The sequence below is a fragment of the Carcharodon carcharias genome, chromosome 3 (assembly GCF_017639515.1).
Source record: "Carcharodon carcharias isolate sCarCar2 chromosome 3, sCarCar2.pri, whole genome shotgun sequence".
In the NCBI taxonomy this organism is placed as follows: Eukaryota; Metazoa; Chordata; class Chondrichthyes; order Lamniformes; family Lamnidae; genus Carcharodon; species Carcharodon carcharias.
Genome location: NC_054469.1, coordinates 116,120,366 through 116,135,058, shown reverse-complemented (window position 1 = coordinate 116,135,058; position 14,693 = coordinate 116,120,366). Strand labels below are relative to the sequence as shown.

Here is a 14,693-nt window from a genome sequence, read left to right as displayed (position 1 = left end):
ATGTCTGTCTCTGACCCTCGAGCAATCAGAACTATTTGGTAGTAGCAAAGAAATTTGCACCTCATTATCTCTGAAGAGACCCCAACGACACCCTCTTGGCTGCAGAGACCAAATTCAAAGGGAACTGTACAAAGGCCATTTACATTTCATAAGCTAGGCCTGGCCAACTGGAGCCAATCCATCTGCTAGGACAAAGGACCCTGCAAGCTCCATTTAAGACTTAATGGTTGGAACATTAACAATCTCAGAGGGATACACATCCTTTGACAAAGCCAGAGTAGAGAGGTGAGAGTCATGTGACATGAACCCCTAGCTGGAGGAAGCAGCAATATTGCCTTGTGGAACTGCAAAGCTCAGTCTGCCATTTTCCCATCTACCAAGCAGCCACACAGAAAAGTGGATCTGTCCAGTTTTGAATGCCTGGTGCAATCTACACTGTTTCTAACAGAACATATGTATCATTACCTACAAGACTGATTCATCTCTGCATGCCTATCACATTGTGGAAGTCAACTCTACTGGAAAAGTGAATTATCCATCATCAGTTCAGCCTGCCGACCTCTGTGAAAGAATATATCATTCCACTTTGATTCTTGACTCTGGACTCAAAATGAATAATTCTTTTCTCTGTGGTCTTTGCCCTGTAACTCTTTCTTTCTCTGTTGCTCTTTTACAGTATGAGTGTGCAGGAGGCTACGGTGCGTCCCCCACCCCCCATGTTTTGATTGTGTGCAAATAAACTAACCATCTGACTTCACCCTATGCTGAGTTTGCTATGAGGTTGGTAATGGAAAATTGAATCACACCACAACTGAGGGGTTGGGAAACATGCCACAGCTTATAAAGGGGAGAGCAAATAAAAAAACCCTCTCTGTTTACGGACGGGTGGTGAGAGGCAAGATCAAGGCTGTTTAAATTAACCCATCTCCTGTCCATAACGCTAATAACAGACCCATGGTTGACATACAAAATTCTTGTATGTATATATTTTGTATTTAAAACCTTCTAGTTGTGGTCCTTCCTAACTCTGCAACCTCCTATAGTGCTACAACCCATGAACTCTTAAGCCTCTCAAGGGACTTAGGCTAAGTGCAATCCCCATCCTTTGTGGCATCCTACGTGGCACACCTTTGCCAGATGCTTTATCCATCTCGGCCTTTCCTTACTTCAATTTTGCAACCTCCTCTATCCTTATCTACATCCTTTGGTCATCTGTCTGAGCTTGCGTTTTCTTCCTTCCCTTCAACCTGCAACTGATGGAAAAGTTTTCTTAATGGTACTGTTGGAACTGCCAGTCATAAAACCCTTCCACGTCCTCCACCTTTCCAAACCCTTTTTAAAAAAATTTAACTTTTGTTCATCCCTCAGGACTCTTGAACCAGTTCTTAGTATATACACTTTTAGTTCTTTCATTTATATGTTTTTTTCTTTTGGCTATGAAAAGTGCCATGAGACATTTTTCTAAATTAAAGGTGCTAGCTATTGCAAATTGTTGTTTTGGGACATTCTATCATATTTACGCCATTTGGATAAGCTTCTGATTTAATTTGCTCCTTCTGTTTCATTTCACTGCTAGCAATACCAAACACAATTGCATCCAAATTGTGATAATACTTATGTGTTTTAAATGAAGAATTTTAAACATAAGAATTTCGGACAAATTATTCTCCAATTTCTTCGCATTTCTGGCAACAATGGATTACCCTTTAATAAATTAAGTTACAATTTGGAGCAAGGCATGTGTTACATTTTAAATTACTGTTTCATCGTAATTTTTCCAACCTTCCAACAGAAATGTTCTTCCCCTACATGTGTCAGCTTCTTGCTGGATGTTGACAGGTACCAGTCGCTACCTATCACGTTACCCAAGTGACGAATATTCGTAAGGAATCTAAATACCGCTCTGCCATATAGGACATCAGAGCTGAGCCTTATTTTGAACTTTTCTGTTATAGTTTATTGCAAAAGAGAGGGAGAAGCGTTGGCCAACTCTTTCCCACAATCCGGGCACGCTGAAGCGAATTAATATTTCCCAATTCCAACGATTGATGCGGAAAGATAGATATAGAACCCTCTCTGTTATTCACTATCGTAACATTGGGACAGGTGTAAGGCCCGTTAATAAAGGAGGGGATGCTAACAGATTTAGGTCGTTACCATCAATGGACAGAATAACACGACAACTGGCGAATGATTTTCGAATTGATTACAATCCGGAACAAAGCTCGTGGTGTTCGAAACGCGGGGGGATTGTGTTCGGCGTCGCGCAGAGAACCGGGTGGAAGTTCCTGAGGCAACAACGGAAAAGATTTCTCGCCAGATCGCGGGAGGAGAGCAGCTAGCGGCTTCCATGAGACAAAGGGAATGGCGGACATTCTGGAAGTTCCGCGCACGAGGATTAACACGAGCCTGGTCTCGCGCTTCACCGGGATGGCGGTTTGCTTCGTGGGCCGAATTCTGAAGGTAGCGGGACATCAGCAACGGAACCGCTCAGGGTCTCAGGCACCGGCCCGAGTCCGAGACGCGGCGGCCCGCCCACTTACACCGGCCCCCTCATCTGCTCTCCTCCGCGCCCCCCCCCCCGCCCGCTCTCCTCCGCGCCCCCCCCCCCCCCCCGCTCTCCTCCGCGCCCCCCCCCCCCGCCCGCTCTCCTCCGCGCCCCCCCCCCGCCCGCTCTCCTCCGCGCCCCCCCCCCCGCCCGCTCTCCTCCGCGCCCCCCCCCCCGCCCGCTCTCCTCCGCGCCCCCCCCCCCCGCCCGCTCTCCTCCGCGCCCCCCCCCCCGCCCGCTCTCCTCCGCGCCCCCCCCCCCGCCCGCTCTCCTCCCTCCCCCCCCGCCCCCGCCCGCTCTCCTCCCTCCCCCCCCCGCCCCCGCCCGCTCTCCTCCCTCCCCCCCCGCCCCGCCCGCTCTCCTCCCTCCCCCCCCGCCCCCGCCCGCTCTCCTCCCTCCCCCCCCGCCCCCCGCCCGCTCTCCTCCCTCCCCCCCCGCCCCCGCCCGCTCTCCTCCCTCCCCCCCCCCGCCCCCGCCCGCTCTCCTCCCTCCCCCCCCGCCCCCGCCCGCTCTCCTCCCTCCCCCCCCGCCCCCGCCCGCTCTCCTCCCTCCCCCCCGCCCCCGCCCGCTCTCCTCCCTCCCCCCCCGCCCCCGCCCGCTCTCCTCCCTCCCCCCCCGCCCCCGCCCGCTCTCCTCCCTCCCCCCCCGCCCCCGCCCGCTCTCCTCCCTCCCCCCCCGCCCCCGCCCGCTCTCCTCCCTCCCCCCCCGCCCCCGCCCGCTCTCCTCCCTCCCCCCCCGCCCCCGCCCGCTCTCCTCCCTCCCCCCCCGCCCCCGCCCGCTCTCCTCCCTCCCCCCCCGCCCCCGCCCGCTCTCCTCCCTCCCCCCCCGCCCCCGCCCGCTCTCCTCCCTCCCCCCCCCGCCCCCGCCCGCTCTCCTCCCTCCCCCCCCGCCCCCGTCCGCTCTCCTCCCTCCCCCCCCGCCCCCGTCTGCTCTCCTCCCCCCGCCGCTCCCGTCTACTCTCCTCGGCCCCCCCCCCCCCCCCCCCAGTCACTGTATCTGGATGGATTAACTGAATTGGGGCAAATGGTTTTCCATATCTGTAGTTGTCTAGGGATCTAGAAACTTGTTTTGTTGCCTCATTTTACTGTCTATTAAGCATTAAACAGATCCTGATGTTTTTGCGAATCAGGTTCACCCTTCTGGGACCTCCATTGTTCTGTCAGATGGTGATGGGAAGAATGTAACAGTGGAAATGACTGATCCGGTAAGTGAATTTTGGAACGACTGCAATTTTATTCGCTGGATCTGTAAAAAGAAACACTGAGATGTGTAGTCACAGCACACTGGACTGATTTTGTTTTCCTGAAACAGGTTAAAAAGAACTTTAATGGGAAATAAGTTTGTAGACTGCATTCTTTGACAGCTGGGTCCTGTTAATATGTTAACAAGTTCAAGTTGGTTTGCATTCTATCTCCTTGTGTAGGGGGAGGAGTACCAACAATGTGAAAACAAGAGAAAATTAGATCTTTAAAATAGTCTCAGCAGTTCTTATCACTTCGTTTCTTCACCACTGACGTTTAAAAAAATGGAATATCTAAACATCTCATTTCTAATCAGAGGTCTGTGTCTGTGACAAAAGTTATATCTTTTAAACTTCCCAACTCAAAGTCAAGATGTATCAGTAAAACATCAGGTTATTTTGTGATCAACAATGGGTTGGATTTTACCAGCTCTCTGGAAACGTGCTGAAAGTCGGTGGGGGCCATGAAATGGCGAGGGAAGGAGGCAAGTGAAGTAACCATCATTTCCTGCCGCCATGCCACCTTGCCAGCAGCAGGGAAGGTTGCAGATGGCCATCCTGCCCAGAGCTTAATTAAATTGTTTAAGTGACCAATTAAGGACCCCTTCCCCTCTGCAGCATGGGGAGTCTGTCAGGTAGACCCTGGCAGGCTCAGGGGGCGGGGGTGAGGTGGCCCTTCTTTCTGGGCACTTTGTTTGGCCATGGACGAGCTTCCCTGGCGACATTGGCTGTCCTCGTGACAACATGCCATCTACCTTCACTCGCACACCTACCTTTGTACCCATCTGCAGGACACCTGCTGTCCGGCCCTAAATCCAGCCTATTAAAACCAATCATTCATAGAATATACCACAAATTCTTGTATGTTTGTTCTACCCACCTTGTTCATGAGAAGTTTGCAGGGTTATTCAGCACTTTAGGCATTTTTCATCAGGATGCCACAAACATCTGATGATCCTGCTAGAAGTTATAGGCCATCTTGATACATGGGGTAGAGATGGAGAAAGAAACTGTAAAGTAGTTTGCAGATCTTGTACATTTGCAATTTATGCATTTTTGAAATTACCTGGAAAGGATAGTAAACTTAAAAGTTACATTAAGCATTTATTTCTACAGCAGTTTAATTCAAAACATTGCTATAGATGACCATCTTCGCTTTAAATCTTGGCAGCTGCATAGAAGTATTTGTGTGCCGCGGAATTAAGTTTCAACAATGCTGCAGTATGTAATTTAAACGTAGATCAATCATTTTGCTGAAAATTTTCACGAATCAGTTATGCCCTCATGTCTTCATTTGATCTTTGACAGAAATTATTACTATGCTTGATAATTCTTAACACTGTCCCAGAATAGTAAACCAGTATAATAACTTGGATTTTGAAGTCAGCAGCAAAAGATTGGTGTTCATCATTCTTTGCAGTTTCAGTTGCCAGCAGATGTGTGGGCTTTCGCTGGGCGACTTAATGGTAATTAGAGGTCTAGTTCCATGCAATACCCTTCACAGGGGATCAGGAACTGTGAATGGGGCAAGCAACAGTGAGGCTCTGCAGCCAATCAGATTGAAGAAACCAATGCCATTAGTCTAAACCAAGAAATGCAACTTAGAATATTTATTTCTATATGAAATTATGTACAGAAAGCAAAATAAGGAGATGGAAAGTAAGAAATATGAGGCAGAAAGAAAAAGTAACTAAATTTTAAGGAATAAGACTTCATACTTGTAGAAGTAAATTTGCAGTGCCAGAGAAATTCATTTGGTGGTAATTAAAACTTATCACACTATTAAAAATTTACTTGCACTGACATATTTTGTTATTATCTAATGGTTAAGTATTGCAACTTCGTGCCTTCTTTACTTTTTAATGCCAAATCAATCAAAGGGGGTAGTGTAGCTTCTGGAGGAACAGGACAGATTGGACAGCAACTTCCTGATTTCTGATTTTTACTGCGCATGTGCAGCTGCCAGAAGTTACTGGTTATTTATTCCATAATAATTGTAAGGAACGATAATCTCATCATTATTATTATCACAAAATATGGGCCAAGCTATATTTTATATATCATTTCCTCAATCAACTGTGAATTCTTTATAGTTTTAAATCTATTGCAGTTATGTCCACAGTTATGTTCTTGTATGTGTTTTCTCTGTCAACAATTTTCCTTAGCACCATTTGGCAAAATGTAGTACATTATAAATTCCACTGAAGTTTTCAAAGCCATTGTTAATTTTGGAGGACCATACAACAGCGACAAATGTTTTGATTTTCAAATTTGTAATACTATCATCATTGTTTCTTGGTAATGATTTATTTTCTGTATATATAATGCACATCTGAGTGTGCAGACAAAAAACTTGACTATTTGATGTATTGAGTTTTTTATTCATTCATGGGCTTCGCTGGCTGGGCCAGCATTTATTGCTCATCCCTAGTTGCCCTTGAGAAGGTGGTGGTAAGCTATCTTCTTGAACCACTGCACTCCACGTAGTGTAGGTACACTGACAGTGCTGTTAGGAAGGGAGTTCCAGGATTTTGACCCAATGACAGTGAAAGAATGGCGATATATTTCCAAGTCAGGATGGTGAGTGATTTGGAAGGGAACCTCCAGGTGGTGGTGTTCCCATCTATCTGCTGCCCTTGTCCTTCTAGGTGGTAGTGGTCGTGGGTTTGGAAGGTGCTGTCTAAGGGGGTTGTTGAATTCCTGCAGTGCATATTGTAGCTGGTACACATTGCTGCTACTGTGTGTCAGTGGTGGAGGGAGTGAATGTTTATGGATATGGTGCCAATTAAACGGACTGCTTTGCCTTGGTTGGTGTCCAGCTTCTTCAGTGTTTTAGGAGCTGCACTCATCCAGGCAAGTGGGGAGTATTCCATCACACTCCTGACCTTGTGCCTTGTAGATGGTGGACAGGCTTTGGGGAGTCAGGAGGTGAGCTATTCGTTGCACGATTCCTAGCCTCTGATCTGCTCTTGTACCTACAGTATTTATATGGCTAGTCCAGTTCCGTTTCTGGTCAGTGGTAACCTCCAGGATGTTGATAGTGGGGGATCCAGTGATGGCAATGCCATTGAACACCAAGGAGTGATGGTTGGATTCTCTCTTGTTGGAGATGGCCATTGCCTGACACTTGTGTGGTGCTAATGTTACTTGTCAGCCCAAGCCTGGATATTGTCCAGGTCTTGCTGCATTTGGACATGGACTGCTTCAGTATCTGAGGAATCGCGAATGTTGCTGAACATTGTGCAATGATCAGCGAACGTCCCCAATTCTGACCTTATGATGGAAGCAAGGTCATTGATGAAGCAACTGAAGATGGTTGGGCCTAGGACGCTACCCTGAGGAACTCCTGCAGTGATTCCCTGGAGCTGAGTGATTGACCTCCAACAACCACAACCATCTTTCTTTGTGCTAGGTATGACCCCAAACAGTGGACAGTTTTTCCCCTGATTCCCATTGACTCCAGTTTTGCTAGGATATTGAATCCTACCTGTAATAGTACTAATCTAGGGATGGAATATAAAAGCAAGGAGGTTATGCTAGAACCTGCTAGAGAATATTAGTTACATCACAGCTAGAGTTCTGTGTACTGTCCAGGTATGGTCATTGTTCAGTAATGATGTGATCGACTATGGCAATGTAGAAGAATGTTGCTAGGGCTGGAAAATTTTAGCTACAAGGTAAAGTTGGATAGGCTGGGCTTGTTTTCTTTGGAACAGAGGAGGATCATTTAATTTATATGTTTAAAAAATACGAGGGGCTAGATATAGTGGATAGGATGGAACCATTTCTCAGCAAAAAGGTCAATAACTGGTGTTGGGGGAAGGGGAGCATAGATTTAACGTAATTATAGACAGAGTTAAGTGATCTCATAACCAATGGATCAGATCTAAGCTCTGCAATCCTGCAATATCAAGTCATGAATGGTGGTGGACAATTAACACAGGGTGGAAGCTTTCCAAAACTCCTTAACCTCAATGATAGCAGAGCCCAACATGTCTGCAAAAGACAGGCTGAAGCATTTACAACTATCTTCAGTGAGAAGTGCAAAGTGGATGATCTATCTCAGCCTTTTCCAAGCATCCCAACATCACAGATGACAGTTTGCAGCCAATTTGGTTAATTCCATGTAACATCAAGAAGTGCTTGAGCACACTGGATGCAGCAAAGACATCTTGGCTGTAGTATTGAAGACTTGTGCTACAAAACTACTGCACCTCTAGCCAAGCTGTTCCAGTACAGCTACAACACTGGCATCTACCCAACAGTGTGGGAGATTATCCACATATATCCTGTCCAGAAAAAGTAGGATAAATCCAATTTGGCCATCAGTCTACTCTCAATCACCAGCAAAGTGATGGAAGGTATAGTCAAAAGTGTTATCAAGCAGCACTTACTCAAGAATAGCCTATTCATCAATGTTCCAATTAGATTCTAGACCTTATTATAGCCTTTATCCAAACACATCCAAAAGATATGAATTCAAGAGATGGGGAAAGAGCGCCAGCCCTTGATGCCATGTAACGTCAAGGAGCCCTAGTAAAACTGAAGCCAATAGGAATTAGGGGGAAAACTCCATGGGTCAGAGTCACACCTAACACAGAGGAAGATGTTCGGTTGGAGGGTCATGAGGACTCGAAACGTCAACTCTTTTCTTCTCCGCCAATGCTGCCAGACCTGCTGAGTTTTTCCAGGTAATTCTGTTTTTGTTACAGAGGAAGATGTACTTGCTGGGGACCAGTCATCTTTGAACCAGTACATTACTGCAGGAGTTCCTCAGGATAGTGTCCTCGGCCCAAGCACCTTTAGCTACTTCATCAATGACCTACCTTTCATCATTAAATCAGAAGTGGGGATGCTCGCCAAAGTTTCCATAGCGTTCAATTCCATTCACAACTGCTCAGATACTGAAACAATCCATGCTTGCAGGCAGCAAGATCTGGACTTAATTCATCCTTGGGTGATAAGTGGCCAGTAATATTGTCAGGGAATGAATATCTCCCAACAAGAGAGAATCGAACCATATCCCTTTGACGTTGAATGGCATTACCATGACTCAATCCCCCACCATCAATATTCTGGGGTTACCATTGACCAGAAAATTAACTAGCCATATAAATACTGTGGCTACAAGAGTAGGTCAGAGGCTGGGAATTCTGCAGTGAGTAATTCACCTCCTGACTCCCCATAGCCTGTACACCATCTACAAGCCATCAGTCAGGAGTGTGATAGAATAATTTCCACTTGGCTAGATAAGTGAATGCAGCTCCAACAACATTGAGGAAGCTTGACACCATCCAGGGCAAAGCAGCCTGCTTAATTGGTACTCTATCCACCAACTTACACATTCACCTCCTGCAACACTGGTGCACCATGGCAGCAGTGTGTACCAGTATTTTTTCACCAGAAGGTCATGGAGATCTGGAACTTAGTACCTGGATGGATGGTAGAGGCAGATACCCTGATCACATTTAAATAATACTTGGATATGCAGTTGAAGTGCTGTAACCAACAAGGTTATGGACCAAGAGCCAGAAATTGGAATTAGGCTGGATCACACTTTTCTGGTTGGCACAGACACAATCGGTCAAATGGCCTCCTTTTATTGCAAATCTCTATGATCCTCCACAAAGTGTTTGATTAAATGCAAAGTCTATTTTCCCTTTTTTTGCTGTTATGTAGCTCGATGAAGAGTTGAGTGGAGTCATTGAAGTGGTTGGAAAGGTCACACCAAAAGCCACAATCAAGGCTGCATACTACGTCCCTTTCCGAGAGGATAAGAACAGTTTTGGTATGTACGATAACGTGAATATATTGTAAAACCTTTCCAAAACCTAGCATTTAACCTAAATATGAAGCTTGATTTTTGTGTCTATTTTTGTAAGTTTTTTGTCACATCATACTGAGAAGATGGGGGAGAATTATTGGTGTTCTGTTGATGTCAGTGTCACAATAATCAGCATTAAGGCTTCCCTTTGTTGGAACACTTCTCCGATTTTTTTTTTTCCCATTCTCTGAATAGTTTTCCCTACGCCAATGTTTTATGAAGGGAAAACAAGACTGCATTGTCCTTTAGTTTTCAGTCTACTCTTCTCGATCTTAGATTCCTAATTTGCTTAGTTCTGTGGTTTTCCCCCATCCTGTTCCTTTCTGTTCATACAATAAGAAATGCATACCTGTATATGAGATTGCCAGACCTATTAAGTTTTTAAAAAAATAAACAAGTTGTCAACATTCCCTTAACATATAAAAGACGCATTTGAAAAAACTGGTAGGTAAGAGGCCTATTCCCAAACACCAAAATGATGCTGGATTAAATTGGAGAGGTTTAGGTAGTCATGCCTTCCTCAGCCTCTCAAAGGAAGCTGCTGCCCCCTGTAACCTCTACATGAAATGCTGATGACAATCCTTTGTCTTACCTATCTGTCAGAGCCATCCCCGGTGTTGTTTTCAAAATGATATGGCCTGCTGAAACCACCTGTCAGCTGAGTAGCAACGTATTGTCTGATGAACCATGCGCTGGACCAGCTTCCTCAGTGCTTGTTTGTCTCTGGTTGCCTGACTTCCTCCCTTTAACGGTTTCTAACTTTAAAAAATCTTTTACAGTACTACCCTTGCATATGGTGGATCTGTTGAATTCTCCACTTCAGGCTGTGAACCTTAAAAAAAAAACTTTTAGTGACTTATCGCAGTTGAAAGACCTGCAGTGGAAAAATTGGATCAAGCTGTAATCTGTGCAGTTTTTAAATAGAAAAAAAATTCCAAAAAATTCATCCACATTGGGCAAATGGGACAATGTATACATATCAGAGAAAAGTAATTCTCCTAGAAATGTTGAGTGCAATGCCTCCAGCTTTGGAAAGTCATGGGTATCACACCTCATTACATTTGCTAGCTCGGATGTACAATAAACTTTAATTTTCCTGGACTTTTTAAAGTCGCTTTTAATGTTTTTTGAAAATCCATTTAACAGTTGTCATACTTACATGTAACATGTTACAATCTTTTTGATATTACAATATATCTGTAAGGCTTGTCTGTGACTCGTGTGTTTGCATTCTGCAACAGAATTTCTAACAATTATGGTTCCCAGGCATTTAAAATGTAGGTAAAGATATAGAATTAAGCTTTTTAAGCTGTGCACTATAACCAATAAAAAAAAAGTAATTGAAACTTGCACCTCTAAGGTCACTTTTAATCTATGTAATTCTCAATGAAATAACATCTAAAATGGTGTGGGAAAGCTATTGGAGTATTTCAGTACATAACTCAACGTTGCAGTTTAATCTCAAGAAATTCAATCCTAAAGCCTCCAGGATGGTAGCCACTTAATAATCGATTGGTACAGACAACTGTGAAGTCGATTACTCCTCCGTCCATCATTCCTTTGATGGCCATTTGTAATCCAGTATACATTTCAGGTGAATAATCTTTATTAGGATGCTCTGTTAAAAATTCCCTCCAGCAACCTGGATGGCAAAGAAATAACTGCCTTTAAATTTTTGCATGTAAAAATAGTCTGATTAATGCTAGTTCCTGATATAACCAGTTTTGTTTTTGTCATCAGTATCAATTGGAATTGCATCTGTTACTTGCTGGTTACTTGCCACTGTCAACTGTCCTTTTCCTTAAAAACTTAACCCCCATCTAATAAAGTTCAGAAACTAAGAGATCCCATTACAAAATAGCTTAAATGTTAACAAGCAGCTGCTAGCTTTTGTTTGAATTTAAATTGTTAAATGATCTGATTTTGTTTTCTTTTAATTGAAAATACTGACTGAAAATTTACTGGGCTTTCCACAACCATGTTCATTTTCAATGTTCAATATTCATTTTTTTATCCACTTATTTTTATTCGTTTTATCCCCACCTTTTACCCTATTTTTGATCTTCCTCCCCCACTCCACAAGGGCCATCTGTCACTTGTTCATGTTCCTTCCAGAGTGCTTACCCTTGTCCTGCTATTATCACATTCTGCTTTTTTACCTTTATGTCATCATCAGCACCCCCTTTAGCCATTGCCACTACCATTAACACGCCTTTGTCCTTTTGTTCATGACATCTTTGTCAATCTCCTTTGCCCCTACCTATCGCTGGCCTTCTATCCAGCTTCACCCGCTCCAACCCCCTTAAACAGTTTAAATTTCATCACATTTCTACTCTTTAGCTCAGAAGTCATACAGACTAAAAACGTTAGCTCTTGTTTTTCATTCCACAGATGCTGTTAGACCTGCTGACTTTTTCCAGCATTTACTGTTTTTGTTTGATCAGCATCTGCAGTATTTTGCTTTTATCAACAATGTAAATATTTGTGTACATCTTTAAAAATGCTCCTGTATGTTAGATCTGCTTTATGCTCTCCAATTCAGGCTTTGAACCTTCCAAAATAAAATGCCTGTTTGTGACTTTTTGCATTTCTTGAAGTCAAAAACCTAGAACAAGCAGTTAATAGAAATAAAAACAAAAAAACTGCGGATGCTGGAAATCCAAAACACAAACAGAATTACCTGGAAAAACTCAGCAGGTCTGGCAGCATCGGCGGAGAAGAAAAGAGTTCTGTCGGAGGATCATGAGGACTCGAAACGTCAACTCTTTTCTTCTCTGCCGATGCTGCCAGACCTGCTGAGTTTTTCCAGGTAATTCTGTTTTTGTTTCAGTTAATAGAAAATTTGTTAGAGGGAAAAATAATCTTATCCACATTAGTTAACTGGGGTAGTTTATAACTTTAAAAAACTAATTCTCCTAAAGACCTTGAATGGAATGTCTGCATGTTTGTTTTAAGGATTGAAATGCAACACAATGTGAGGATTGTGTACTACTTGTTAAATGCCAAGAAACCTGTAGTCATTGTCGTGAGTATGTGTACAGAAAACGCACAGGTTTATTTTGTTGTAATATATTATCAAGAATTCAGTTGACATTCTAAGATATGTAAATTGATTTTTTTATACCTCTTAAAATTCCAAGCTGCCTCCACCATCATGTCTGTGATTGATAGGTCTTGTCTTAACTGGACTGTTTACATCGTGATGGTACAGGTTGAATGTGAGATGACGATATTTGTTTATTAAACTTCTGAAATTTTTTTGATGTCAATAAAGGGGTTTACTGGCCTATCTTTCCATTGTCCTGGATAAAATATTTGGTTCTTTACTTTTTTTTCTAATGTTATCAGGTAGAAAAGATGTATGAATCGTGTAGAACCTTAAGGTATAATATAGGTCTTTGAATGGCATTATACCGTCATACAAAGAGCAGGGAGATCTCTATCTTGAGGGTCATTGCTTTTTCAATCAACACCAACAAAAAAAATAATTTAACTGGTCACTCATTCACTATTTAGTTAATGTGCTCACCCTCATATCTGACTGTTTCCAAAAGCACACTTGGAACTTCCTTAAGACACAAGATATTTAATCAGCAAGTCTGGCAGCATCGGCGGAGGAGAGTACAGTTGACGTTTCGAGTCATGAGGACTCGAAACGTCAACTGTGCTCTCCTCCGCCGATGCTGCCAGACCTGAGTTTTTCCAGGTATTTCTTTTTGTTTCATTTCCAGCATCCACAGTTCTTTGCTTTTATAAGATATTTAATGTTGAGCTGCAGGTTTCCAATATTTGGTTAATCAAATTGAAACATGACCTGGATTGTACATCTTATATGCACTTTTATTCAGGTGTAATTATTTAGGTTCCGCGTATTAGTTTGCTAGACTAATTTTTTCATCCTTTGTTTTTCAGATCTTGGTCTTTACAATGAAGCTCTGAACATCATACATGAATTTTCACAGTACTATCCATTTAATGTTACAGGCAGCAGTTGATTTCTTATTACACACATGAAATATGATTTTGGAGACAATCTCAACCACTCAAAAAAGCTTCAACAAAAATTAAATTCAATAGAAACATATCAATACAGGGATCTGAACTTAAGTGAAAGATTTAAGTTTTATATATTTTCTAAAATCTGAGTTTGTTGAATAATAATTGTAAATGGAAATTTAAGTTCCAAGAGATGATTTGTTCTGGTTTGAGAGTGAGGCTGGCATTGTAGTACTCTAGCTACAAGGAAGAAAATTATTGAAATGTATAAGTTTAAAACTTGTTCAAGTTTCAGAAAATTGATAGCAACCAGTCAAAATAAACTGGCTTACTGATGGTCTGTTATAGTTCAAGTTAAATAGTAAACTTATCACCAATTATGTAATTTGGAATATCATTAGGTTAAAACATTGTGACTAGAATGCAACCCATGGATGTACTCAAGTACAAATGGCTTTTGTTTGACCTTCAGTAAAGATTTTTTTTGGTATGTGAATTGCTGCTTTATTTATCAGCTCAACTTCTGCCATGCAAAATGTGCAAGGCCTGATATGCCCTACATTGGCTAAAATGGGGATTGTAATGAGGTTGTTATATGCTGAAAATGCTCATTAATTTCCTGTGTTTTCAGATAGTATCTTAGTGGTAGTTTGTTAAAGTTAGGAGTGCAATGAAAATTTGGTATAGTGTAGTTCTCAAAACTAGAGAACCAAACTTAAAGCATCCAAATAAATAGCTTTACCAAATCAGATGAGCAACATCCATCATACCAACCACTACATCAATCATCTAATTCATAGGATTTAATCTGTTGCAAGACAAAGGTTTTTTTTCTTCTCCGCCGATGCTGCCAGACCTGAGTTTTTCCAGGTAATTCTGTTTTTGTAAAGGTTATGCCTACCTTCTTCATCTGGTAAAATATTTTAAACCTTTCTAGAATTTTTTCCTACTGTGCTTTATTTCCCTTTCATCCCTCTGACTTGATCCCATGAAAAGCTGCTTCCAGGCTGTTGCCAATAACCCATGTCCATATTTATAAAAATAAAAGAAAGATGGTTAACTGCCAAGCATTAATAATTGATACT

The 14,693-nt window shown here is 42.8% G+C and overlaps 1 protein-coding gene across 1 annotated transcript; it reads left to right on the top strand.

The window, feature by feature from the left end:
- The first annotated feature begins 2,209 nt into the window (after positions 1–2,209).
- On the top strand, positions 2,210–14,098 carry rpa3 (replication protein A3). Its single transcript, XM_041183676.1, has 4 exons — positions 2,210–2,463; positions 3,678–3,752; positions 9,468–9,576; positions 13,525–14,098. Exons 1-4 carry the CDS (start codon positions 2,365–2,367, stop codon positions 13,605–13,607), a joined length of 366 nt encoding a protein of 121 aa, XP_041039610.1. The 5' UTR covers positions 2,210–2,364; the 3' UTR covers positions 13,608–14,098.
- Positions 14,099–14,693: the final 595 nt, after the last annotated feature.